Below are 27442 nucleotides of genomic sequence, written 5' to 3'. Positions count from 1 at the left end.
AAGCCCGAGAATACTGGAGTGCATAGCCTATCTCTTCTCCAGTGGATCTTCCCGACCCAGGAATCAAACTGGGGTCTCCTGCATTGCAGGTGGATTCTTTACCAGCTGAGCTACTAGGAAATCCCTAGTTAATAACAGAGATACTTATTTCTTTGCATTTTATAAGAAAGTTAAAAATCATTGTGTTCAGCTGCCCAGCTTTTTTCTATATTGTATCTACAGCATATGTCATTTTACCTTGTGAACAGTTGGTGTATTTGGGGACTACAGATACTATCTACTCATGACTGCTCTGTTCAATGATATAGATGATGAGTTTTTTTCATTCCCAAGTGAGAACTCTATCTTATGACTGATCAGATAGTGTTCCCAGTTTTTTTAAAAAATGCAGGAGGAATGGCTGAGATCAAATGATGTTACTGATATACATTAAAATATTAAATTCTTACATTAAGTCCTGTGATTTTTGTTATCTTACTAGTTTCAGAAAATGCTTTTTCTCTCTGGACATGAGGATTGGATAAGAGGCGCGGAATGGGCAGCCTTTGGTCAGTATGAAATATTGCTAAAGTACATATAGTGCAGACAAGTATGTGTAACTTTCAAAAAAGCAGCCTTTTATGTTTTAATCTAACATTTTCTTTGTATGTAACATTTTTCTGTTGGCCCAGTTAGAAAAGAGGATACTTATCCTTTGTATTAAGTATTAGTTGGGATGGTAGAGGATGACATAAGTTGATCTTTACAAGAGGACACTAGCTATTACATGTGCAGACATTCTTGAGAAGTTCTTCGTAGAAATTAGTAGATTGTATAGGAATACCAAATATTGTAACTGTTTATTAGCATTTTATGTGTATTTGTCAATGTCACTGAAAATGAATACAGGTCAAATGAATGAAAGATAGGGAAGCAAAGTCTAATTTTTTCATGAAATCTAGAAATTTATATATTGTAGAAGAAAAACTCTTATACTTAAATTTAAGAATAGAATATTCTAAAAATAATAGTATCTGTTTTTTTAACTAGGAAGAGATCTTTTCCTAGCAAGCTGTTCACAAGATTGCCTGATACGGATATGGAGACTGTATGTAAAATCAACATCTTTAGAGACTCAGGAAGATGATAACATAAAACTGAAAGAAAATACTTTTAATGTAGAAAATGAAAGTGAGTAATAATGAAAATATTTGATGCAGTAGTTCTTAGATTTCCTAGCTGATTTATTTATCTGTATCACTACACACATATGTGAAGGTTAGGTTTTCAGAAATATCAGATCCCTAGCTGAAACTTACACTATGCGTTTTTCCTTTTTTATTTTTATGTGAGAGTAAGTCATTTTTAATATATGAAACTTACTTTTCTAAACCATATTAGGTTTTTTTAGTTGCTGAAAATGTTTAGTATTTTCTCAATAAATTAGTTTGTAAAATTTAAATTTCAGTTTTAGCATAGGAAGATGTAAAGAAATAATGTGAATTATTTGTACATTTGTTAGAGGATATTCATAAGAGACAACTAAATTCCTATATTTGAATGGCATATGTAGTTCTGATTTTCTTACTGTCTGGCATCAGAACAGTACCCCTCCATGGTAGGTTCTGTTGGAATGTTGTATTTAAAGGAGATAATTTTCTATGGGTATGAAAATCATGTTAATCCTTATTTAACATTGTTCATCCAGAAATACACTTCTTTGTTATTACTCTTCTTGGTTATAACGCCATTAGAGTTGAGATTTGGTGACAGATTTATGGAGAGAACCAAGAAATACTATAAGCAGCATATTGTTTCCAAATATGAAAACTTCTGTGTTATTTTCATTAATTATTTTGTTTGGAAGTTCACAGTACTGATTTGACTTCCTTTATTTTTACATTTATCTTAGGGGTGTTGTCTCTTTTTAATGGTAGTTTAGACTATTTCACATAATGAGTGAGGATAGCAAAGAAGGCTGGCATGTCTTTTTTGTTTTTTAATTATAGCATAAGAGTCACTGTCCCTGAAAATTTAAAATAGAACATATTCCTTAATTTTTATTTATAGCTAAGTAGGCAAAACATAAAGAAAAATCTGTACATCTTTAGAATTTATGTATCTTTTTTCTCCTGTGAACAAGGGGTAAAGTTGATGAAATTTAGAATTAATGCTTTTTGTTGAATCTAAATCATGTTCTGTTCTGATTTTTTTTAATGTAATTGTACAACTGAGTTGGTTATGAAAATGTTCCTTTCACAAAGAACTTTGTGGGAAGAATCTTTTTTTGTTGTTGTTGTAGGTATTAAAATAACATTTGCGGTTACTCTGGAAACTGTCCTGGCTGGTCATGAAAACTGGGTAAATGCAGTTCATTGGCAGCCTTCATTTTACAAAGGTAGGAAGAAAAGCAAACACAAAGCCCTCATTTCAATTACGTCTGACTGATAGAATTTTAAGCCGACCAAATGAAGTAGAGGATATTTTTGAGTGTAATTAGAAATCTCAGGGACTTCTCTTGTGGTCCTGTGGTTAAGAATCTGCCTGCCAGTGCAGGGGACACAGGTTGGATCCCTGGTCTGGAACTAAGTTCCCACATGTCACAGGGCAGCTAAGCCTGTGAACCACAACTGCTGAGCACACGTACCCTAGAGCCCGTGCTCCGCAGCAAGAGAAGCCACTGCAATGAGGAGCCTGTCCACTACAACCCAAGAGAAGCCCTGCTTGCTGCAACTCGAGAAAGCCCTAGCACAGCAGCGAAGAGCCAGTGTGCCACAATGAAGACCCAACCCAGCCAAAACAAACAAAAAATTAAAAAAAAAGAAATCTCAAGTATAAGACATTTTCATGTTGGCAAAGTATAATACTGTAACCCGTTCAGCTAGCTCTTCAATTTCATTGAAAGTTGTATTTCTAAGAGGGAAAAAAGTATGATTCCTGCTTTGATGCCAAAACTGCCATATGGCTTTTAACTTTTTATCTTTAAAGATTTTACCTGGTCCTTATGGGATTTAAGAGAAATTGACTTTCAAGCCAACTTCACTTGATCCTTTACCCTTGGAAATACAAAGTTGGTAATACCAAGCTACATCATTTATGACTAAGTAAAGATTTTCCTTCTTTCTTTTACCCTTAACCTCTGTTTATGGAGTGATGATTGTGTGCACGTTCGAGTTGGCACTGAGGTGTAGAGCTGAGCGTGGCAGCAGCCCTGTTTTCTCTTCCCAGCCCCTTCCCCAAGACAAGAATAGAGAGCAGCAGTAATTAATGCTCAGGTAACACCATCCAGCTTTTATTATGATGTCATATTTGCTGCAGTTTTAAAAAAGTTAAATTAGATATTATAGGACTTCCCTGGTGGTTTAGTGGATCAGAATCTCCTGCTAGTGCAGGGGCCCTGGGTTCGATCTCTGGCCTGGAAGGTTCCACATGCTGCAGAGCAACTGAATCCGTGTGCCCAACTACTGAGCCCGCGAGCCACAAGTGAGCCCACACACTGCAGCTACCAAAGACCGTGTGCCTGGAGCCTGTGCTCCACAGCAAGAGAAGCCACCGCCATGAGAAGCCCTCGCTCCCCTACTCGCCACAACTAGAGAGAACCCGCACAGCAACGGAGACCCAGCACGACCAAAAATAAATCAATAAATTAAAATAAGAGATAAATTAGATATAGAGATGGGGATTCCTGTGTAGTTTTTCCTGAACCCTCCCCCCTCCATCCTTCCCTTAAGGCTGAATTCAGTTATTCCCATGCAGTTTTTATCCTTTTATACCACACATTTATGTAATCATAAACAAAAGTGTTTTGTAGCTGTTAAAACTACATCAATATGCATTTGTGCTTGTACAACCTGCCTTTTCAGCTTAATACAATCAGCTATGTAGTACAGTACTATAATAAATGTATAATACTTTCAAACAAATAATAAAACATCTTAGTGCATTGTACCTTGAAAAGTGCCGTAGTGCAGTACAACAGCTGGCATACAGGGCTAGCATCGAGTGAACAGGCAAGAAGAGTTACTGACGGGAGGAGGGCAGGGAGGTGGGAGATGGTAGAGGTGAAGGGCTGTCGAAAGATGAAGGCCAGGCTGCAGTTTCACTCAACACCTGATGTTGATGGCAAAGGATTGGTTCTTTACTGGATTCAGTTCTATCTAAGCCTCTTGAAAAAATGATCCAGTGATGTCTGGGTAGCAGCTCTTTTTTTCTTGTCATAGATGACAAGGTAGCACTGGATTGCATTCTGAATGGCTGCTGCAGCCTTCGTGTACTGGTCTACATTCGGTCCTGTGCCTGAAAAACCAACAGTCCCTCCTCAAATAAAATCCTCTTGCCGTTTCCTGTGTCATGAATCTCTTCATTCTTCGGTTTCTTTTTCCTCTTTTCTCTCTTCGTCCTCCCAATTCTTCATTGGAGGTCTTCATTAGAAAGTGCCTTGTATCGCACAGCAAGGAGTTCAGTGAAGTCACCCTCTTGCAGATCTGGCTTAAAAATACTGTGCCACTGGACTCTATACGGTGCTGTAAAGCACACAAAAGCATAGCCACTTGTAGAGGATGCATACAGCTGACAAATGTATGCTAGACACGTGAACTAACTTATGTGACTGGACATGGCGAATGCACTTTGCCTCTATGAAAGTGTGCAATTTGAATTTTTTATTTAGAGGACTTACTGTAGTTTGGTTTTTTTCTTTAGATGGTATCCTACAACAGCCAATGAGATTGTTGTCTGCCTCAATGGATAAAACCATGATTCTTTGGGCTCCAGATGAAGAGTCAGGAGTTTGGCTAGAACAGGTAAAATGTGAATATTTAAGGACAAGAAAAATGAGTTTATTAAGCAGTAAATCCCAAGTCTGTGTTCCTAGAGCTACAGATGTTCACTCTTTGTGTATGTTAAGTAAGTGAGAACATAATCTCTGGAATCATTGTTTTCTGTTGTGAGAAATTGGTGATGAATTGTTTTCTGTGTATTGTTGAGTAGGTTCGAGTAGGAGAAGTAGGTGGCAATACCCTGGGATTTTATGATTGCCAGTTCAATGAAGATGGCTCCATGATCATCGCTCATGCTTTCCACGGAGCATTGCACCTTTGGAAACAGAATGCTACCAACCCAGTAAGGAAAATATTTTTAAATCATTTCCGATCAAATAGAGTAAATCGTAAGTGAAGCCTAGGGAAACAGTGTTGTTTTACCTCTAACACTCTTCAGAAACTTAGTGAGGCATTTAAGTTCAGATGATGTCACTTTTTCTGTAGATGTTATTCTGTTGTTAAACTAAGAAAGAAACTTATGGTTTCCTAAGAATAAAATTCAATTGTCTAGCATTGTTGCAATATTAAAATTTGCATGTAGTTAAAATTTTTACTTAAGTGAAGTTTAAACTGCATAAAATTTAAGCTCTCCCTTAAGCTATATACATTTTGTGCTGAGAGTTTTTCCTAAAATGTTTAATTTCTTTGTCTTATGCAAGATAAAATAATTTGGTGTTTTCCTGTTGGATAGCTAGGTGCTCCACTGATAATTTGTTGAGTTGTTGAATGACTGGCTGACATAAGGGCATTTAGAAGGACCTGTTATTTTATGATGGAATATATTAATGCTCTCAGGGGCTCTTGATATGTGTAATTCTAACTGATCCTGCAAATATTGGGCTTTTCTAGATCTTTCTTGCACTTTTTACTCTCTTGGAGAGGGATAATCTTCCTCTAGGTAAGTATAATAGCGGCTTTACAGTATTATTCCAATCTCTTGCTTCCTAATTTGCTTGCGACCTGCTTCTCTGGGGTTAGGGAAATGGGATGACAGAAACAGTGTTAGGAGCATGTGAATCTTGGCCCCAGAACTTATTAGCTATGTTTTTGAGGACATTACCGAACCTTTGTCTCAGATTCCTCATCTGTAAAATATGGACAGTAATAACACCTACTGAGAGGGATATGGCATCGTCCCATCACTTCATGGGAAATAGATGGGGAAACGGTGGAAACAGTGTCAGACTTTATTTTTTTGGGCTCCAAAATCACCGCAAATGGTGACTGCAGCCATGAAATTAAAAGATGCTTACTCCGTGGAAGGAAAGTTATGACCAACCTAGACAGCATATTAAAAAGCAGAGACATTACTTTGACAACAAAGGTCCATCTAGTCAAGGCTATGGTTTTTCCAGTGGTCATGTATGGATGTGAGAGTTGGACTGTGAAGAAAGCTGAGCACTGAAGAATTGATGCTTTTGAACTGTGGTGTTGGAGAAGACTCTTGAGAGTCCCTTGGACTGCAAGGAGATCCAACCAGTCCATTCTAAAGGAGATCAGTCCTGGGTGTTCATTGGAAGGACTGATGCTGAGGCTGAAATTCCAATACTTTGGCCACCTCATGTGAAGAGTTGACTCATTGGAAAAGACTTTGATGCTGGGAGAGATTGGGGGCAGGAGGAGAAGGGGGACGACAGAGGATGAAATGGCTGGATGGCATCACTGACTTGATGGACATGGGTTTGGGTGAACTCGAGGAGTTGGTGATGGACAGGGAGGCCTACTACTACTACTACTAAGTCGCTTCAGTCATGTCTGACTCTGTGCGACCCCATAGACGGCAGCCCACCAGGCTCCCCCATCCCTGGGATTCTCCAGGCAAGAACACTGGAGTGGGTTGCCATTTCCTTCTCCAGTGCATGAAAGTGAAAAGTGAAAGTGAAGTCGCTCAGTTGTATCCAACTCTTAGTGACCCCATGGACTGCAGCCTACCAGGCTCCTCCATCCATGGGATTTTCCAGGCAAGAGTACTGGAGTGGGGTGCCATTGCCTTCTCCGACAGGGAGGCCTGGAGTGCTGCATTTCATGGGGTCGCAAAGAGTCAGACACGACTGAGTGACTGAACTGAACTGAGAGGGATTTTGGAGTTTTGCCAAGAGAACACATTGCTCATAACAAACACCCTCTTCCAACAACACAAGAGAAGACTCTACACATGGACATCACCAGATGGTCAATACCGAAATCAGATTTATTATATTCTTTGCAGCCAAAGATGGAGAAGCTGTATACAGTCAGCAGAAACAAGACTGGGAGCTGACTGTGGCTCAGATCATGAACTCCTTATTGCCAAATTCAGACTTATATTGAAGAAAATAGGGAAAACCACTAGACCATTCAGGTATGACCTAAATCAACCCCTTGTGATTATACAGTGGAAGTGACAAACAGATTCAAGGGATTAGATCTGATAGAGTGCCTGAAGAACTATGGATGGAGGTTCGTGACATTTTATAGAAGGCAGTGATCAAGACCATCCCTAAGAAAAAGAAATGCAAAAATGTAGAATGGTTGTCTGAGGAGGCCTTACAAATAGCTGTGAAAAGAAGAGAAGCGAAAAGTAAAGGAGAAAGGAAAGATATACCCATTTGAATCAGAGTCCCAAAGAATAGCAAAAAGATAAGAAAGCCTTCCTCAGTGATCAGTGCAAAGAAATAGAGGAAAACAATAGAATGGGAAAGACTAGAGATCTCTTCAAGAAAATGAGATACCAAGGGAACATTTCATGCAAAGATAGGCACAATAAAGGACAGAAATGGTATGGACCTAACAGAAGCTGAAGATATTAAGAAGAGCTGGCAAGAATACACAGAAAAACTATACAAAAAATATCTTCAAGACCCAGATAATCACGATGGTGTGATCAGTCACCTAGATCCAGACATCCTGGAATGTGAAGTCAAGTAGGCCTTAGGAAACATCAATACGAACTAAGCTAGTGGAGGTGATGGAATTCCAGTTGAGCTATTCCAAATCCTGAAAGATGATGCTGTGAAAGTGCTGTACTCATTATGCCAGCAAATTTGGAAAACTCAGCAGTGGCCACAGGACTGGAAAAGGTCAGTTTTCATTCCAAACCCAAAAAAGGGAATGCCAAAGAATGCTCAAACTACCACATAATTGCACTCATCTCACACGCTAGTAAAGTAATGCTCAAAATTCTCCAAGCCAGGCTTCAGCAATATGTGAACCGTGAACTTCCTGATGTTCAAGCTGGTTTTAGAAAAGGCAGGGGAACCAGAGATCAAATTGCCAACATCCGCTGGATCATGGAAAAAGCAAGAGAGTTCCAGAAAAACATCTATTTCTGCTTTATTGACTGTGCCAAAGCATTTGATTGTGTGGACCACAACAAACTGGAAAATTCTGAAAGAGATGGGAATACCAGACCGCCTGACCTGCCTCTTGAGAAATCTGTATACAGGTATTACTGGACATGGAACATTGGTTCCAAATCGGGAAAGGAGTACATCAAGGCTGTATATTGTCACCCTGCTTATTTAACTTCTATGCAGAGTACATCATGAGAAAATCCGTAATTACTGGGAGAAATATCAATAATTCTCAGATATGCAGATGATACTACCCTTATGGCAGAAAGTGAAGAAGAACTAAAGAGCCTCTTGATGAAAGTGAAAGAGAAGAGTGAAAAAGTTGGCTTGAAACTCAACACTCAGAAAACTAAGATCATGGCATCAGGTCCCATCTCTTCATGGCAAATAGATGGGGAAACAGTGTAAACAGTGAGAGACTTTAATTTTGGGGGCTCCAAAATCACTGCAGATGGTGACTGCAGCCATGAAATTAAAAGACGCTTGCTCCTTGGAAGAAAAGTTATGACCAACCTAGACAGCTTATTAAAAAGCAGAGACATTACTTTGCCAAAAAACGTCCCGTCTAGTCAAAGCTGTGGTTTTTCCAGTAGTCATGTATGGATGTGAGAGTTGGACTATAAAGAAAGCTGAGTGTGGAAGAATTGATGCTTTTGAACTGTGGTGTTGGGGAAGACTCTTGAGAATCCTTTGGACTCCGAGGAGATCCAACCAGTCCATCTTAAAGGAAATCAGTCCTGCATATTCATTGGAAAAACTGATGCTGAAGCTGAAACTCTAGTACTTTGGCCATACTGATGCGAAGAACATTTGAAAAGACCCTGATGCTGGGAAAGATTGAGGGCAGGAGGAGAAGGGGACGACAGAGGATGAAATGGTTGGATGGCATCATCGACTCAATGAACATGAGTTTGAGTAAGCTTTGGGAGTTATGATGAACAGGGAGGCCTGGCGTGCTGCAGTCCATGGGGTCGCAGAGTCAGACACGACTGAGCAACTAACTGAACTTAGAAGGATTTTATGATGCTAAAATGAGTTAACACTTGTACAGTGTGAAAAGCAGGGCCTGACACATACTTGATACTATATATTTTAAATAAATTGATGAAAGAAGTCAGAACATAGAGCAGAATTGAGTCATCAGAGTTTGAACGTGCATCTAATGGCTTCCCTTACAAAGGAAAAATTCATGTATCCCGAGTGGTGCAATTGGTTAGTGCATGGTACTTATTTAGGTACAGATTCATGAATTTGCTTGACCTTTAGTTTGAGAGCTTTGTAATAGTTGTGTCATATAGAAGGATTTGAATTCTCAGTACATGCAGTGATTCACTTTTCCCCTTTGTATCTGCCATTTGGAGTTGACCTTTAAGATTGTTTTTACTATTATATGAACTAGGGAATCATTATCTATGACACTTCCAGATTTTTTTAGGATAAATTTAATTTTGTTCTTAAGAGCTCCTTTGAGCCATATTTTATCTGGTCTTTGAGGGCCTTCATGAGAAAAAGCATTAGATGAGAAGGAGGACAAACCTACTACTCAAACCAGAGGACAGAATTTCACTGTACTTTTGCTTATAACTTGATTTCAAATTTATAATAGCAGTTTACCAAATATTTAGAGTAATTTTTTAATAGACTTTATTTATTGGAAAAATTTTAGATTTACAGAAAAATTGAGCAGAAAATAGAGTTCCCATTTACCCCTGCCACTCAAGCATGCATAGCTGCTTCCACTCTCCACATCCCACACACATTTGTTATAGTCAAGGGCAATTTCTAAAAACAAACGCTGAGCTTCAGAGCTGTGTTGATAGTCAACAGTGCTGTACTTTTTTCTAAATCTTTTGGGAATTCCCATTAGTGCTAACTTTAGAGTCAATTCTTATATTACAGAAGAAATTAACAGGATTTCTTTGTTCCAGCCTGTTTATGTTTTTGGCCAGAAAATAATATGGCTTAACCACATTCATCAGCGTTGGCTTTGAATGACCTTTTAGCTATTTACATAAATTTAATTTTTCTCTAAAGTTCAAGTTTTACACCACTTGAGTTGTTCCAAAAGATGCTTTGTGGACATTTTCTATATTTCATTTCATTATTGGAGAAGGCAATGGCAACCCACTCCAGTACTCTTGCCTGGAAAATCCCATGGATGAAGGAGCCTGGTAGGCTGCAGTCATGGGGTCGCAAAGAGTTGGACACGACTGAGCGTCTTCAGTTTCACTTTTCACTTTGATGCATTGGAGAAGGAAATGGCAACCCACTCTAGTGTTCTTGCCTGGAGAATCTCAGGGATGGCGGAGCCTGGTGGGCTGCCATCTATGAGGTCGCACAGAGTTGGACATGACTGAAGCCACTTAGCAGCAGCAGCATTTCATTATTTGTTTACTGGTTACTGGTGCCGGCTCCCTCAGGAGGTAGACTAACTAGGTTTGATTTAACCTCTGTCCTCTACACGTGCAGCTTTCTACTTAACAAAGAGTTGGGCAGGTATACGCTCAGAATCTACAGACTCGTGTTACCCAGTACTCCTTATTATTTAGTCTGACAATTAAATACTTGTGTATTACTGATACCTAGTATGTGCCAGTGTTGTATAAATATAAATTCATCTGACTATCATAATGATTGTAGGAGCTAGGTAGCTCTTTTAGAGTAGAGTTAATTGAGGCACAGAAAGATTGGGTAATGTCTGGGTTCCAGGAGGCATTCACAAATGACAAATGGAGGGGACTTCCCCAAGGAAACTGCTTTGAAGGACACAGCACATATTTGAATGTTTAAGTTCTATTCTACTTGACTGAAAAACAGAGCCTGTTACTGTGAATTTCCATCTTTTTTACTTAACTTTTCACCTTGTTTGGGAGCCATGGTCTTTCCCATATCAGACCTGAGGGCTGAAGGCATTATCGGACTTAATTTTGAATGAAAATACATTGATTATTTTGATGTATCATGAACACTTTCATTGCAGAAAGAATGGACTCCAGAGATTGTTATTTCAGGACACTTTGATGGTGTCCAAGACCTAACGTGGGATCCAGAAGGAGAATTTATCATCACTGTTGGTACTGACCAGACAACTCGACTTTTTGCTCCTTGGAAGAGAAAAGACCAGTCACAGGTAAAACATCTTCCTTCTTGATGGATCCACTTGAAAAGAACATCCCTGAGTTCATGAAGAGAGGGGCAGCAACATAAGCCATTAGGGAAATGCAAATTAAAATGATGAGATGCCACTGCACACCCTCGGGATATCTGAGGTATAAAATACAGACAGTGGCAAGTGGTGGTAGGTTGCAGAGAGACCAGAACTTTCATACATTGCCAGTGGGAATGCAAAATGTTACAGCTGCCCTGGAAAATAGGTTTCTTGAAAACTGAAGCATTCCAAAGAAGACATAAGATGGCCAGGAGATGCGTGAACAGATGCTCAACACTAACCGTCAGGGAACTGCAAATCAGAACCACAATGAGATACTCCCTTTCATCTCTCAGAGTGGCTGTGATCAAATAGGTAACAAACAGCGAATGGTGGCAAGGATGTGGAGAAAAGGAGCCCTCCTGCCCTGTTGGTAGGATCGTAAATTATAGCAGTGCTATGGAAAATGGAGTGGATGCTCCTCAAAAAATTAAAAATAGAACTACCCCATGATCTAGGAATTTCATTTCTGGGTATTTATTTAAAGAAAACAAAACACTAATTTGAAAAGACACATCCACCCCCATGTTTATTGAAGCATTATTTACAATATTTACATGTATTTATTTAATGTAATTATTGTAAATAATTACATTATTAACAATAGCCAAGATATGAAAGCAGCTAAGTATCTAGTGAGTGAGTGAGTGAAGTCGCTTAATCTTGTCCGACTCTTTGCGACCCCATGGACTGTAGCCTACCGGGCTCCTTCCTCCATGGGATTCTCCAGGCAAGAGTAATGGAGTGGGTTGCCATTTCCTTCTCCAAGCTAAGTATCTGCTGATAGATAAATAAAGAAGACATGGTATATATACAGTGGAATATTAGCCATTAAAAAATGAGCCATTATAACTGAGTCAACTGTGCTGTACAGCAGAAATTAATACAGCCTTTTAAATCAACTATACTTCAGTGAAATTAAAAATTAAGAAAAAATTTAAAAGAGGAAAATAAAGACTTGCCATTTATAATAAAATAGATGAATCTAGAGGATACTGTGCTAAGTGATACAAGTTAGATGGAGAAAGACAATGTGATATATATGTATAATCTAAAAACAAATGAACAGACAAAGTGAAAACAAACTTACACAAAGAACAAATGGGTGTTTTCCAGAGGTGTGGAGCTGCGCGAAGTAGGTGAAGGGATGAAAAGGCACAAACTTTCAGTTGTAAATAAGTCACGGGGGTATGGTATAGAGCATAAGGAATGTGGTCAGTAATGTTTTAATAACTTCACATGAGGACAGGTGGGTGGTTACTAGGTTTATTATGGTGACCGTTTTGTAATGTATTTAAATGTCAAGTCACTATGTTGTACACTGTGTTGAAACTAACATAATATTACATATTTCAACTGTATTTCAGTAAAAAACAAATTTAAGCATGCATGTATTCTTTATAATTCAAACAATTCAAATGTTAGTTGCCAAATTGTGTTTACTTTAGTTCCACAAAAAAGTTCTCTTATACCTTGTAATTTTAGTTTTAATTCATTAGGAAACACTGTCAGATGTGCAGTAAAAGCTAATTTCTAATATCATATAGTGTCACTTAATAGTGGTTGAGCCCAGTGTTTGTTGAAGAAACCTTTCAGTCTTGGCCCTAAGCTTTCAAAAACCACAATAAAACTTTACCACTGATAAATCATTGAACTGAGCTATACTACAAAGTATACTCAGTTTCTGATAAAAATTCATGAAACTGACTGTGCTAATGAAATTGGCCATTGGCATTTCTGCTTTAGCAGCATTTTGGTAGATTAAAATTAAGAGAGAACATTGGGAGCACACTATAGTCAAGCAAAAAAGGCAAATGATTTTGGAGTGGTTTTCAGTGACTCTTGGTAATTTGCTACCAGTATGACTCAGTTGTTGTTTACTCATGATCCTTTAAAAAAAAAATTTTGGTAAATCAGACTTTATCCAAAGTGTGAAATTCTGCCCTTTGAAAGACGCTATCAGGTAAATGAAAAGATGAGTCACAAGCTGGGAGAAAATATTTACAAAACACATATGTGATAAAGGATTTTTATCTAGAGTCTACAAAGAATTTTTTAGAACTCAGTAAAAACAAAAACAGACAATCCAGTAAAAAAGAGGAGCGGGGGGAATGGGGCAAAAGATATTTCTCTGAAGATGATGTATTAATGGAAAGTAAGAACAGGAAAAGATTTCAGTACCATTAGTCATTAGGGAATGCACGTTAAAGCTATAATGAGATACCATTACATCGCTGTTAGAATGATTAATGTTGAAAGGCTGACTTGCACAAGTGCTGATGAGGGTGTGGGCAGCTGGATCTTTCTTACACTGCTGGTGGGATTGTAAAATGTATAGGCACTTTGGGAAATAATTTGACAGTTTATTAAAAATTATACAATCATCATTCAATTATCATACCCATAGGAAGTGTTTACTCAAGAGAAATGGGAGCATATATTCATACAGAGACTTGTAATGAAAGTTCATGACTGTTTTCTCAGTAAGACAGCTGGAAACAACCCAGATATCTGAGTAGGTGAGTGGATCAGTAATTTGTGGTATAGCCATACAAAAGGAATACTACTTTTGTATGGCTATACCAAGAAAAAAGTATTGAACTGTACATAACAACATGGATGAATCTGCCCCATGGTCATATTTCCGTGGCATAATGAATGATTTTATGTCTGATACTTTGCTTGTTGAAAAGAATTCAGTTTTTGAAATGTGCGATCATTTTTTTTTAATCTTTTTTGGCACCCAGGTGACTTGGCATGAAATTGCAAGGCCTCAGATACATGGATATGATCTTAAATGTTTGGCAATGATCAGTAGGTTTCAGTTTGTGTCTGGAGCAGATGAAAAAGTTCTTCGAGTATTTTCTGCACCTCGGAATTTTGTGGAAAATTTTTGTGCCATTACGGGTCAGTCAATGAATCACGTGCTTTGTGATGTGAGTATTCCCCTAAATGTTTTAACTAGATCTTGCCACTTCATATAACATTTTAAAGAAGTTTTACTTAAGACTGTAAATGGAGAGTATGGGTAGAAAGGAAGTCAAATCATCTTATCATTGGCTTGATAAATTTTTGTGTATACTGTACAGGCAGTAATTTAAATATTAGTATAATAAATTTTATAACAGGTAAGCCCAAGACACTGTTAAAGAATTAAAATATTAAATTAAGATACAAATACTATGTATATTCACTGTGTTTGGTAACTGTGATAAAACACAATAGGTTATATTTTCAAGGAGATTATCATCTCGGTGTAGATTAGGGGTAGGGGGCAGTGGAGCTCATGTACTTAAAATTGTTAGATAAAACCAGTTAATTGCTGAATCTTGTGTTGGCTAAAGTAATAGTCATAGGAGGAAGTGTCACTGCAGTAATGAGAAAATGGGGCTTCATTTGAATTTTGAAAGGGGTGAGTTTTTATTAATGTTCATTTTTACCCTCTTTCTACAAAAGATTTGAGCACTTATAAAAATACATAGGTTAGAAAAATTAGCAAGTAACCAGTTTTGAAGGAAGGGAAAGCAAGTAGCCAGGTAGTTGCATTACACAGAAATGCATGTCATACAGTCCTTTGCAGTCCTTAGAGTTGGGTCACAAATTTTCTTCTGAGCTTGAGAAGGGTAAGTACACTTTTAATAGGCAAAAGGAAGGCGAGAAAGGGAGCAGAGAAGTGGTCAGAGCTGCTTGAATGAAAAGTGTTATCAAGGGAAATGGAGAACTGGGGCAAGGTCTAGTGGTAGAGGACCTGGGAGGCAGACACAGTTGAGACTCTGGTACTGACGACGGGTCCTGAACAAAGGAAGTGATGAAATGCGCTTTGTGGGGAAGAGTGATGTGGGAGCAGGATACCTTTGAGCTCAGAGACTTTGAAGGCAGGGACATTAGCACCAGTCTGGGAGAAAAACAGAATTGTTTTAAAAGAAATGTCCAGCTGCACTTCCTAGAGTGTCCCATGGACACCTCTGGCCACAGGCTGTCTTAGTTAGGCAAAGAGGAAAGATCCTGTTACATAGTTCTAAAGCTAATGGACAGAACAGGATCGAAAGAGGGGCCTGGATTGTGGTCATTAGACGGAGCATCGTGTGGAGGGCTGGCTGGTTTGAGGATCAAACAATTCTAGGGATTGAAATGTGGCAGTGGGATTTCATGAGAGGTTAGTCCCTGGTATATATTCAGTTCTGTGTCCCAAGATACAGGGATGCTGTAGACTGGAAAGCCGCTTGCTGCTTTTTAGATGTTTTTTTTCCCCATGTTAAATATTGGGATATGTAGGAACGCCTCTTTTTTGCTGTTTTCCATGGTGTTTCATTTTCTTCGTTTCTAAAATGAAGCATCCTGTGTCTCCGGTAACCAATGTTGGTGAGTTTAAATTCCCATTGCTCATGTTTGTGTTCAGTTCCATCAATACAAAGTTTAGATTTTAAGAGATGCTGTTAGCTTATGGACATGTGCCAATTTTGATGGTTAGTATTTGTTTCACTTGTAATAACTTAATTGATATGCAGCATATAAACAGATTATTGCCACTTTAAAGAGTACTCTGTTGAAAAGTTTTAAAATACTCAAAATTTTAAGTATGTTTAATGAAAATACTATGACTGTGGCTTCCTGGGAAACATGTTTGCATGAGCATCACTAGGGATGTACCCATGAGACTCTCTTGTAAATAAAGGTTCAGGCCTTCCATTTTCAGTCCACTCTTCGCTAGAAGCCATCACAGCGCTTTCCTTGTCAAACCCTGAAACTCACTGAACTGTGAGGGTTCAGTGATCTTGTGGATGAGAGATACCCAACTTTATGGATTGGGTGGGGGCTGGGGCTGGGGTTAGCTGGAGCCTGTCTGCTGGAGAATGAATGCTTAGCATTTCATCTCTTGGTTCAGAAAATGGAAGTCTGGGTAGATAACCTTCAGTGTAAGTGGTCTTTACACTGCTTCTCAGCATTAATGAGCATAGCATTTTTTTTTCCCCCCTGCAGTGCCTGAGGTAACAGTATCTTTTAGCATTTAAGACATGTCTCACACTTTTTATTCCAGCAAGACGGTGATCTTCCAGAAGGAGCTACTGTCCCTGCTTTGGGATTATCCAATAAAGCTGTCTTTCAGGGTAAGACTGAGTTCATCTGAATTCGTCTCCAGAATTACTGAACCTATGGTACTTACTACCTAGTCACACGCTTGTATAACATGTACTAGTGTTCATTACAGGTGATTTCTTTTTTTATAAATCACAATCCAGGCTCTCTGTCTCTGCTCTCTGTCAGATATTTCATGGTAACTGCTCTGTGTGCCCGTGCACACCCTGAAATAGGTGCTGCTTTTCAAAGTGTATTTCATGGAGCACTTACAACCACAGATACTAATGTGGGTTGCCTGAAAAATGCGTTCCATAGTTTATAAAAAGTTTGGGAGATATTCGGTCAAAGGAAAAGGAAGGAATTGTTATGAAATTGACCACAGTGCATATGGAAAATACCAGAGCAGTGGAAATACCCTTGGCTTTGCAATCACGTGAACACAGCGTTCCTTCCCTTGAAGTGCCACCACTTTCTCACTGGTGGCCTTAACATTGGGATGTGTGTAGGAGACATGGGACCACGTTCATGATGTTGATGCTTCTTTTAAACTAGGAGATATGGCTTCTCAGCATTCTGATGAAGAGGAGCTGTTCAGTAGTGCTGGTTTCGAGTATCACCAGGTGGCCTTCCAACCCTCCTTACTTACTGGTAAGAAAAGGCGAAAGTATGGTTTACTAGAAACACTAGTACACATAGTGTGGCATGTGTCACTGCTGACCTGAATATGTGCTTCAGAATTCACTTGCGTGAAAATAGAAAAATTAACTGCAACACTAAATTTATTATAGAACCTCCCACTGAGGACCATCTGCTGCAAAACACTTTGTGGCCTGAAGTTCAAAAACTGTAAGTTAAACTATACTTAGCTGTTTGGTCTGATTCTATCCTAACTTGTGATACTTTTCCCCCCACAATTTGATTTTCTCCTTTGCTTTCCTCTTAGCCACATTCCCCCACCCCCAGATCTAAAGATCTCTTGGTAGCCTTCATAAGGGGTGAGAATCAAACTTTACTTAGATTTTTATAATGCTGTATTATAGTTCCTAGATTTGTTGGTTTTGATTTTTTTGAAGTAGAGAGGCATAGCACCATTTTTTTTTTTTTAAACTATTACTCTCTTTTTTTCCTACAGTGGTTCCCTATCCAAACCTTTCTGTGATTTGTTATTAATATTTATTATACTGACTGGCTAGGGGTGAAAACTTGTATTTAATTTAGTAGTTTGAATAAGTTATATTATTGCTAGAAAGCTGTATTCTTCTCCACTCTCTGCTTTTACCCCAGATACTTCCCTTGACAGAAATGTTTCTTAAAAGAACTGTGTGTTAGCTAGAGAGATTAATGTTTTCACATTAAAAAATTTTGCAGCATGAGATATATAGATACATTTCCTAAAACAGAGGTCATCCATTTTTTCTTTTTGAATTTTAGATACGGACATGGCTATGAAATATTTTGTGTTGCTTGTAGCAATTCAAAGACTCTGCTTGCCTCAGCTTGTAAGGTAGGGCATGTTACTTTTCTGTTCTGCTTGGTCACAGGTTATTTCAATCAGGCTCCTGCAAGCTTAGTGATACAGGCAGAATTCGACATGAAAGGCCACAGGTGCCTGATTTTTCTGAATCTTGCTTTCTCTGCCTCTTTTGCATCTGTCTCTTCAAAAGCTTGCAGTTGCCTTTTAAATCTATCTCAGCTGCACATTTTTGTTTTTCAGTACTTGGCTTGAGCCGATTTATGCCCCTACTCAAAAACTATTTAATCAGTTATCTGAAAATTAGACCTAAAAATGTGATAAAAATTTTTAGTAATGGGAGTCCTGGAGACACAGGGGAAGGCAAAACCCCGTGTGCATTCCATCTGACCATTTCTCGAGGCCACTCCGGGTGCTGACCTAAAGGAGTCGAGTCCCTTGGCCCATGCCATGGTGAGGCAGGGGGGCGGCCCGGGCAGTGAGTCACCAGTAGGTGGCGCTGCAGAATTGTGCACTTGAGACAGTGGCCTGGGGGAATAGCCTTGAACTTGCTCTTCAGTGTTTATATCCTGTGGAGGATTATGTGAAGGATCTGAGACCCACACATTCCTCTGAATTTCCGCAAATTATCTACTTGTTTTAAACAAGAAAATACATTTATTTACTTGTTTTAAGCATGATGGTAAGAACTGCCCATCTGGATGGCCACCTTTGGGTTTCTTTGTTTTTGGTTTTTTTTCTGTATGTTTGTTTTTTGTCTGTGCTCTTGCTGTGGCTTCTTGCTGTTTGCCTGTGTTGAGCTGAGGTCATCCTAAGAAATAGTGTCATGCTCCTTTTCCCCCACCCTTCTTTGTTTATTGTCCTCTTTGTGAGGGTGGTCCTGAGAGTTCTTCTTTCTGTTAATACAGGGGCCTTTGGGTAGAATAGGGCATAATAGCAATAACAACTGTGCTTCTATTGAGCAAACTTTTTTGTGTCTTAGAGCACTGTTATTCATATAATTATTTTCTCCTTTTCAAGTTGGCTCACTTGTAACTATTCAAATCTTATGCCCAGTTCTTTATTGTATTGTTTTCTTATTACTGAATTTTGAAAAGTTCTGTATATACACTGGATACTCCTTTATCAGATATTTGCTATGTAGATAATTTTCCACAGTGGCTTGTCTTTTCCTTTTCTTCGTGTTTTTTTCAGAGGGCAGAAGTTTATGTTTTGGTGAAGTCTAATTTATCACTTTTGTTCTGTGTTGAGTTTGTGCTTCTTGTGTAGAATCTTAAGTAATCTTCGCCTGACTCAAAAATCTTCTGCGTTATTAAGCATGTTTGCTGTGCATTATGACTCTAATTCTTTATCAGGTTGCAAAATCTCCCTACAGTTTCTAGTTTGCAAAGAGTTTTGTATCAAGAATGGATATTAGATTTTGTCAAATTTTTTTCTTTGTTGGCATATCATATGTTTTTCCCTTTTAATTTATTAATATGATGAATTACATTGAATGATTTTTCAAATGATGAACCAGCTTTGCATTCCTGCTCATGATATATATGTATATACGTTTTAAAAAATTACTTTTTTTATTGAGGTGTAACTGACATATATAACATTGTGTTAGTTTCAGGTGTACAGCATAATGATTCGACGTTTGTTTACATTGGGAAGTGAGCCCCACAGTAAGTCTAGCTAACATCCATCATCATACATAGTTAGAAGAAAAAGTTTTTTCTTGTGCTGAGGACTTTTAAGATCTCAGCAACTTTCACACATGCAGTGCAGTATTGATGATAATTGCTGTGCTGCACTGCGTCCCCCTAACTCAGTTATCTGTAGCTGCACGTTGGTACCTTTTGACTCTTCACCCATTTCACCCAGCCCTCAATCCTGGCTTCTGGATAGGTGTTAGTGCTGTTAAGTTTTCCTCTAAGTATTGCTTTTGATGCATTCTGCAAGTTTTGGTATGTTGTGTTTTCATTTTCATTCAGTTAAAAATACTTTTTAATTTCCTTCATCTTTTATTTTTTAACTACAGGTTATTTTGAAATATATTAGCTTCCATATACTGAGTATTTTTAAGGTATCTTTCTGTTATTGATTTCTAATTTAATTTCATTTTGTTTAAAAAGTGTAGTATAGCTTCAATCATTTGAAATTTAATCTTGGTAAATTTCCATGTTGTCTTGGAGAAGGTAGATTCTGTTTCTGTTGGGTGGAGTGTTCTGAAAAATACGACTTATATGGGTTGACAGCATTACCATCTTTGCTCTTTCAGTTCTGTTGTGTGTGGCATTTTAAAATCTCTGACGACAACTGTAAACTTGTCTTTTAATCTTTGTAGTGCGTTCAGTTTGTACTCTGTGTTTTGAAGCTCTGTTGTTAGATCCTAAGCATTTATGATCATTATGTTCTCTTGATTAACTGATTAGTTTATTATTATGAAATGAAACTCTTGATTTCTGATAATAGTTTGTGCTCTGAAATCCACTCTGATGTTAATATAGCCACTCCAGCTTTCTTTCTTTTTTTTTGGCCACACTGTGAGGCTTGCACCGTCTTAGTTCCCTGACCAGGGATTGAACCCATGCCCCCTGTAGTGAAAGCATGGAGTCCTTACCACTAGACGCCAGGAATTCCCCAGCTTTCTTTTGAGTAGTGCTTGAATTATGTGTCTTTTTTCATCATTTTACTTTTAAGTTATTTGTTAACTTTTATCTCAAGTGGATTTCTTGGAGGCAGCATCGAGTTGGATTTTTTTCTTGTCCTGATAATCTTTCATTTTAATAGGGGTGTTTATTAGACTATTTGAATTTAATGTAATAATTGATATGGTAGATTTACTTTATTATCTTGCCATTTGTTTTCTGTTTAATCCATGATTTTTGACCCATTTTACTTATTTTTGGTGAAGTAATTACTTTTTATAATTCCATTTCTTTTGTTTAGCAGATATAACTCTGTTGTGTTATTTTATTGGTTGTTTCACATTTTATAGTATGTGTCTTTAATTTACTACAGTTCAGCATCAAGTAATAGTGCACTGTTCATGAGAAAATAAGTATATTTTCATTTCCTCTATTTTGTGGTATTGTTTTTGTACATTTTGCTTCTTTACAGAAATCCCGTGATACTATTATTTTTGCTTTAATAATCAATTATCCCTAAAGAGATTTAAATAATAAAAAATTTTTTCCATCAGATATAATTTTCCTTCTGCCTGCAGGATATTCCCCAGCATTTTTTGTAATGTAGTTCTGCTGGTTAGGAATTTTTTGAGTTTTTGCTTGTCTGGAAAATATATATGTCTCCTTCATTTTTAAAGTGTACTTATGGTAAGTAAAGAATTGTTTGTTTTCCTTTCTGTACTTTAAAAATGTTGCTTTATTTTCTTCTGACTTGTGTTGCTTTGGATGAGAAGTCCAGTGTAATTTTTCTTTGTTACTCAATAATGGGATTTTTCCCCTCCATGTACAATTTTTTGTTTATCACTGGTTTTAAACAATTTGATTGTTTTTGGTATAATTTTTTCTTATTTCTTGTGCTTGAGTTTTATTGAACTTCTTGGATCTTTTGGTTTATTGTTTTCATCAAATTTGAGGGCCATTAGCTTTTTAAGTGGAGAAGGCAATGGCACCCGTCCAGTAGTCTTGCCTGGAAAATCCCATGGATGGAGGAGCCTGGTAGGCTGCAGTCCATGGGGTTGCAAAGAGTCGGACATGACTGAGCGATTTCATTTTCACTTTGCATTTTCACGCATTGGAGAAGGAAATGGCAACCCACTCCAGTGTTCTTGCCTGGAGAATCCCAGGGATGGGGGAGCCTGATGGGCTGCTGTCTATGGGATCACAGAGACGGACACGACTGAAGCGACTTAGCAGCAGCTCTTTAAGTATTTTTTCTTTTCATCCTTTTGCAGACTGTAGTTACACCTATATTTGGGTGGTTGATGTTGTTATAGGGTTCAGTGATGTTCTTTTGTTTTTTTATTTTTTTCTACTCTATGATTCTTTTTGTTCCTTGGGGTAACTGTTCTTTGTTGCCAGACATCAAGTATTTTGAAGTGGCATTGTTTGATGCATTTTGTTTGATCTTTTAGTTTTTTTCATACAAGATAGTAAATCTGGTCCCTGTTACTTCGTATGGACCAGGAGTGAAAGTCTCTTAACTACTAATTACACAGTTAATGCAGAAATGTATTTTGTAAAAATACAATACATACTTGTAAAATTATATAAAATACATACTTGAAAAAATAGTATGGCACTTCCTCAAAAAATTAAAATAGAACTATACCATATGATCCAGCAATTCTGCTTTTGGGTATTTATCCAAAGAGAACGAAAACATTAATTTATAAAGATAAATGTACCCTTGTGTTCATTGTAGCTTTATTTGCAATAGACAAGATATGGAAGCAGCCAAAGCGTCCACTGATAAAGGAATGACTAGGAAGGGGTGGTGTGTGTGCACACATGAATGTGCAGTATAACACAGCCATTAACAAAGAGTGAAGTCTTTCCATCCGTGGCACCATGGATAGACCTGGAGGGTGTTATACTAAGTGAAATCAGTCAGTCAGCAGACAGAGAAAGACAGATACTAAATGATTTCATTTATATGGAATCCAAAAAAACAAAACAAATGGACAAACAAAACAGAAGCAGATTCGTTGATACAGGGAACAGACAGGGTGTTTTCAGGGTGCAGGTGGAGGGATGATGGAAATAGGGGTATAAGAGGTATAAACTTGGAGTTACAAAATAATTGACAGTTTCAAAATAAGTCACAGGGATGTAAGGTGCAGATAGGGAACACAGTCAATAACAAGGTAGAATATTGTATGTTAATTATAATTTTAAAAATTCTGATTCCACTGCCAGTGTCTAGTCATCATTTCTAATCCCGGTCTGTCTCTTCTCAGGGGTTACACCTGGTTATAGAATTTATAGTATCTTCTGAGAATTTGTGGTTTTTATTTATGCAGATACATGAAGAATACTGTAGAAGCAGTGTGTTACTTTAAAAAGTGGTTTTGTTTTCTTTTTTCCAGTTTATTTCACTCACATTGCTTTATTGTTTCATCTCTGTCCTACAGGCAGCCAAGAAAGAACATGCTGCTATCATTCTCTGGAACACTGCATCTTGGAAGCAGGTGCAGAATTTAATCTTCCATAGTTTGACTGTCACACAGATGGCCTTCTCTCCTGATGACAAGTTCTTACTAGCTGTTTCCAGAGATCGGACCTGGTCACTGTGGAAGAGGCAGGACACGATCCCGCCTGAGTTAGGTAAATGGCTCCTGGCTGGGAAGGGTACTAGTGAGACAGTTATGTCCATTTACTCACTTTGAGCAGCTGTTGGGTAAAGTGAAATGATAACAGAGTGAAGGCCAGAGTCTGGTTACTGGGAGTCTTTGAAAGTTTTTGAAATTTGAGGAAGACTTGACCTTCCTTGTAAGGATGATAATGTTTTCAGATATCTTGGTTAAAGAACCATAAAAATCTGTATGTACAAAATTTAGACTTTGCAGGTGGTTACAGAATGCCACCATAAAACCAAATAGATGATATATACCGAGGATTTTATGGGACAGGAATAATAATATACAGTTAAATTACCCACCTGTTTCACACTGATAATTTAGACATCCACTTGGCTTCCCTGGTGGTTCAGATGGTAAAGAATCCACCTGCTATGTAGGAGACCCGGATTTGATCCCTGGGACCGGATGCCATGATCTTAGTTTTCTGAATGTTGAGTTGTAAGCCAACTTTTTCACTCTCCTCTTTCACTTTCATCAAGAAGCTCTTTAGTTCTTCTTCACTTTCTGCCATAAGGGTGGTGTCATCTGCATATCTGAGGTTATTGATATTTCTCCTGGCAATCTTGATTCCAGCTTGTGCTTCATCCAGTCCAGCATTTCTCATGATGTACTCTGCATATAAGTTAAATAAGCAGGGTGACAGTATACAGCCTTGATGTGCTCCTTTCGTGGTTTGGAACCAGTCTGTTTTTCCATGTCCAGTTCTAACTGTTGCTTCTTGACCTGCATACAGATTTCTCAGGAGGCAGGTCAGGTGGTCTGGTATTCCCATCTCTTTCAGAATTTTCCATAGTTTGTTGTGGTCCACACAGTCAGAGGCTTTGGAATAGTCAATAAAGCAGAAGTAGATGTTTTACTGGAACTCTCTTGCTTTTTCCATGATTCAGCAGATGTTGGCAATTTGATTTCTGATTCTTTGATCTCTGCCTTTTCTAAATCCAGCTTGAACATCTGGAAGTTCACAGTTCACGTACAATTGAAGCCTGGCTAGGAGAATTTTGAGCATTACTTTCCTAGTCTGTGAGATGAGTGCAATTGTGCAGTAGTTTGAGCATTCTTTGGCATTGCTTTTCTTTGGGATTGGAATGAAAACCAACCTTTTCCAGTCCTGTGGCCACTGCTGAGTTTTCCAAATTTGCTGGCATATTAAGTATAGCACTTTCACAGCATCATCTTTTAGGATTTGAAATAGCTCAACTGGGATTCCATCATCTCCACTAGTTTTGTTTGTAGTGATGCTTCCTAAGGCCCACTTGACTTCACATTCCAGGATGTCTGGCTCTAGATGATCACACCACTGTGATTATCTGGGTCATGGAGATCTTTTTTGTACAGTTCTTCTGTGTATTCTTGCCACCTCTTAATATCTTCTGCTTTTGTTAGGTCCATACCATTTCTGTCCTTTGTTGTGCCCATCTTTGCATGAAAAGGGGTAGCTCTAATTTTCTTAAAGAGATCTCTAGTCTTTCCCATTCTATTGTTTTCCTCTATTTCTTTGCATGGATCACTGAGGAAGGCCTTCTTATCTCTCCTTGCTATTCTTTGGAACTCTGCATTCAAATGGGTATATCTTTCCTTTTCTCCTTTGCCTTTAGCTTCGCTTCTTTTCACAGCTATTTGTAAGGCCGCCTCAGACAGCCATTTTGCCTTTTTGCATTTCTTTTTCTTGGGGATAGTCTTGATCACATAGCCTTCTGTACAATGTCACGAACCTCCATCCATAGTTCTTCAGGCAGTTTATCAGATCTAATCCCTTGAATCTGTTTGTTTAGATCATACCTGAATAGTCAAGTGGTTTTCCCTACTTTCTTCAGTTTAATTCTGAATTTGGCAATAAGGAGTTCACATCAGTCACTCGAGAGTGACTAATCAGTATAATATCATTTCCTACTAGAAAAATAATTGTATGCTCATAGTCTTCTGGTGAGGGGTCTGCTCCCTGGCCTTGATCTGTTGTAAAAGACATCCATTTATGTGTATAAATTGATGACTAAATTACATGATTTATATGGCACTTAAACATAACTTTCTAATAAGGAAAAACCAGCTTTCTCCACTTTGAGAATAGTGCATAAATGTGTTTCTTTCAGATCCCGTCTTCAGCCTGTTTGCCTTCACTAACAAAGTCACTGCTGTGCACAGCAGGATTATTTGGTCTTGCGATTGGAGTCCTGATGGCAAGTATTTCTTCACTGGAAGTCGGGACAGAAAGGTAATTTTTTTTTTAACTTTGTATTTTTTCAAATGTAATATAATAATATTACAGGTATCTTTGGATTTAAAAAACACACATAATCCTAATTTTCTAATATGGTTTTTAAAAATCAGTTTATGTATTCCCTCCTGTGTTTTTTATATGCATACATAAAAAGACTTTTCTTACTTGTTAAATTCTATAAATATATGTCTCTGAAATATCAACTACAGAGGAGACTGTTCAGACTCATCACCAATATCAGATGGCCCCAGTGGGAGAAAAGTAGTAAATGAAAAGTGTTAAGACTATCCATACTTCTCTTTTTCATACTTGTATGAATTTAAAATTCTGTGAATAACTGTTACCTTTTCATTCATTGGAGGAGGTGGGGTATGTGAGTGTGTGTGTCCCAAGTTTGAAAAAAGTCAGGTTAAGTGAGCTAGCAGTAGGTTCTTGGCCTTGCCCCTTGCCCTTGTTCCCTGGGAAATGTTTGCCTGGCCCAGTCTTGGCTCTGGTGTTCATGCTCTTTAAAACATCCATGGGATTGCAAAGAGTTGGACACGACTGAGCGACTAAACAACAACGTGGCAATAAAGAGAAGGTGGTTCGGTGGGTGAGGATGTTGGTGGGGTGGGCTGGGGGGTTTGAATGGAAATTTTCATTCCCAATATATCTTTTGTTTTTTCTTACTATTAAAAATTCTATGTGTAACTGTGGTTAGAAATAAAAGTTATTTTAAAATGTTAAAAAAAAAATATCCTTTCCTTCTCTGCAGTTCCTGCAGACTAGAGGTCTGAGGCGCCTGAGTGCCTCCTTTCCGCTCCCGCCCTCTCAGTCCTAGCCGTGGTGTTCCTGAGCAGGGGACTGACACGGCATGTGCTCAGTGACACACACGTGTCGGCCTCTGACACGCCCTCTGTCAGCCCTTCGCTCCTCTCACTGGCCTACTCATGTCTTCCCGGGCGTTTATCTTCCTACTGTCTGCAAGCTGCTCAGGCAGCAGGTCTGCTTCCGTCCTCCACAGTCAGGCCGGGCAGCAGACGGTCCAGCTGTGACTCTCAGAGACAGGTCAAGGCTGAAACGGACGAAGCATCATCCATCAGGCGGTCTCGGGAATGCCCTTCTGGTTGCCTGGGCAGAGCCTTCTGCTCAGAGTCTCTCTTTGGTCCTGAAGTTGCAGCTCTTGTCTGTTTCATGGCCCTCTCCATTTCTTTGTGACTGTTCACACCCCTTCGAGGCCTGAGCTTCCAGAAAAGCCTCATTTCTTAGATTAGTATCATCAAGGTTGGGGCCTCCAACCTTGATGAGAGAGCTGAGCTGATTCTCTGAGCTGGGCTGGGGTGTAGAGGAAGAGCCAAGGACTTGATTGGTTCCATACATTTTGAGGTAATTTCTTGGGGGAATGTGCAGGCACCTTGGTGGACCAAATCTCACTGGATCCAAACTGGTTTCCTGAGTATAAAGAGCAGGCCCCTAGGCAGGGACAGTCGACTTTGGCCCAGCACACTTGGGTAGTTGAGATCTCAGACTTGTATCTGCTACATGGTGGCTTCTCTGTGATGCTTGTAGTGCTCAGAAGTCCTGGATCACAAATGAAATGACGAATTAAAAAATTTCAGAGTGTCACTTATGCCATCAAAACTCTCTAATGCATTGCCATTAACAGAAACCTTGCAGAGAGAAAGCGTTACAGAGTGTGATCTGTCTGTGCTAGGTGGTTGTCTGGGGTGAGTGTGACTCCAGCGATGATGCCGTCGAGCACAGCATCGGGCCCTGCTCCTCCGTCCTGGACGTGGGTGGAGCTGTGACCGCCGTCAGCGTCTGCCCGGTGCTTAACCTTTCCCAACGGTCAGTCTCTATGTGGGGGCTTCATCTCATGTTTCTTTAAGAGGACCACTTAGTTTCTCAATGTGTAGCCCTCTTATGCTTTTATCTGTGTGTTCTTTCAGCTTCCAAGTTAAATATTTTTTAAAATAATGCTTATGTTTCTCATAAGAATTTCTAAATTGATAGAACTTGATGGTATTTAGAGTGGTGAAATA

At 38.6% G+C, this 27442-nt stretch overlaps 1 protein-coding gene across 2 annotated transcripts in view; it reads left to right on the top strand.

Annotated features, from left to right (window-relative positions):
* ELP2 (elongator acetyltransferase complex subunit 2) overlaps nt 1–27442 on the top strand; it is a 47682-nt gene that overhangs the window by 17631 nt on the left and 2609 nt on the right. Inside the window, exons 7-20 of one of the 2 annotated variants that reach the window (XM_086372733.1) lie at nt 482–548; nt 1030–1170; nt 2282–2377; nt 4681–4781; nt 4969–5100; nt 11112–11261; nt 14087–14275; nt 16378–16447; nt 16971–17066; nt 17207–17264; nt 17850–17922; nt 22976–23168; nt 25294–25415; nt 27115–27248. In XM_086372733.1, coding sequence (XP_086228859.1) covers nt 482–548; nt 1030–1170; nt 2282–2377; nt 4681–4781; nt 4969–5100; nt 11112–11261; nt 14087–14275; nt 16378–16447; nt 16971–17066; nt 17207–17264; nt 17850–17922; nt 22976–23168; nt 25294–25415; nt 27115–27248 — 1622 coding nt within the window. The remainder of the gene's footprint in view (nt 1–481; nt 549–1029; nt 1171–2281; nt 2378–4680; nt 4782–4968; nt 5101–11111; nt 11262–14086; nt 14276–16377; nt 16448–16970; nt 17067–17206; nt 17265–17849; nt 17923–22975; nt 23169–25293; nt 25416–27114; nt 27249–27442) is intronic. The other variant, XR_015153717.1, reaches the window with a different exon arrangement.

This window comes from Bos grunniens, chromosome 24 (genome assembly GCF_055505025.1).
Source record: "Bos grunniens cultivar Pamir isolate PY7600 chromosome 24, Bosgru_T2T1.0, whole genome shotgun sequence".
NCBI lineage: Eukaryota > Metazoa > Chordata > Mammalia > Artiodactyla > Bovidae > Bos > Bos grunniens.
Note: the sequence above shows the minus strand (reverse complement) of the source record. Positions and strands in the feature narration are given on the sequence as shown.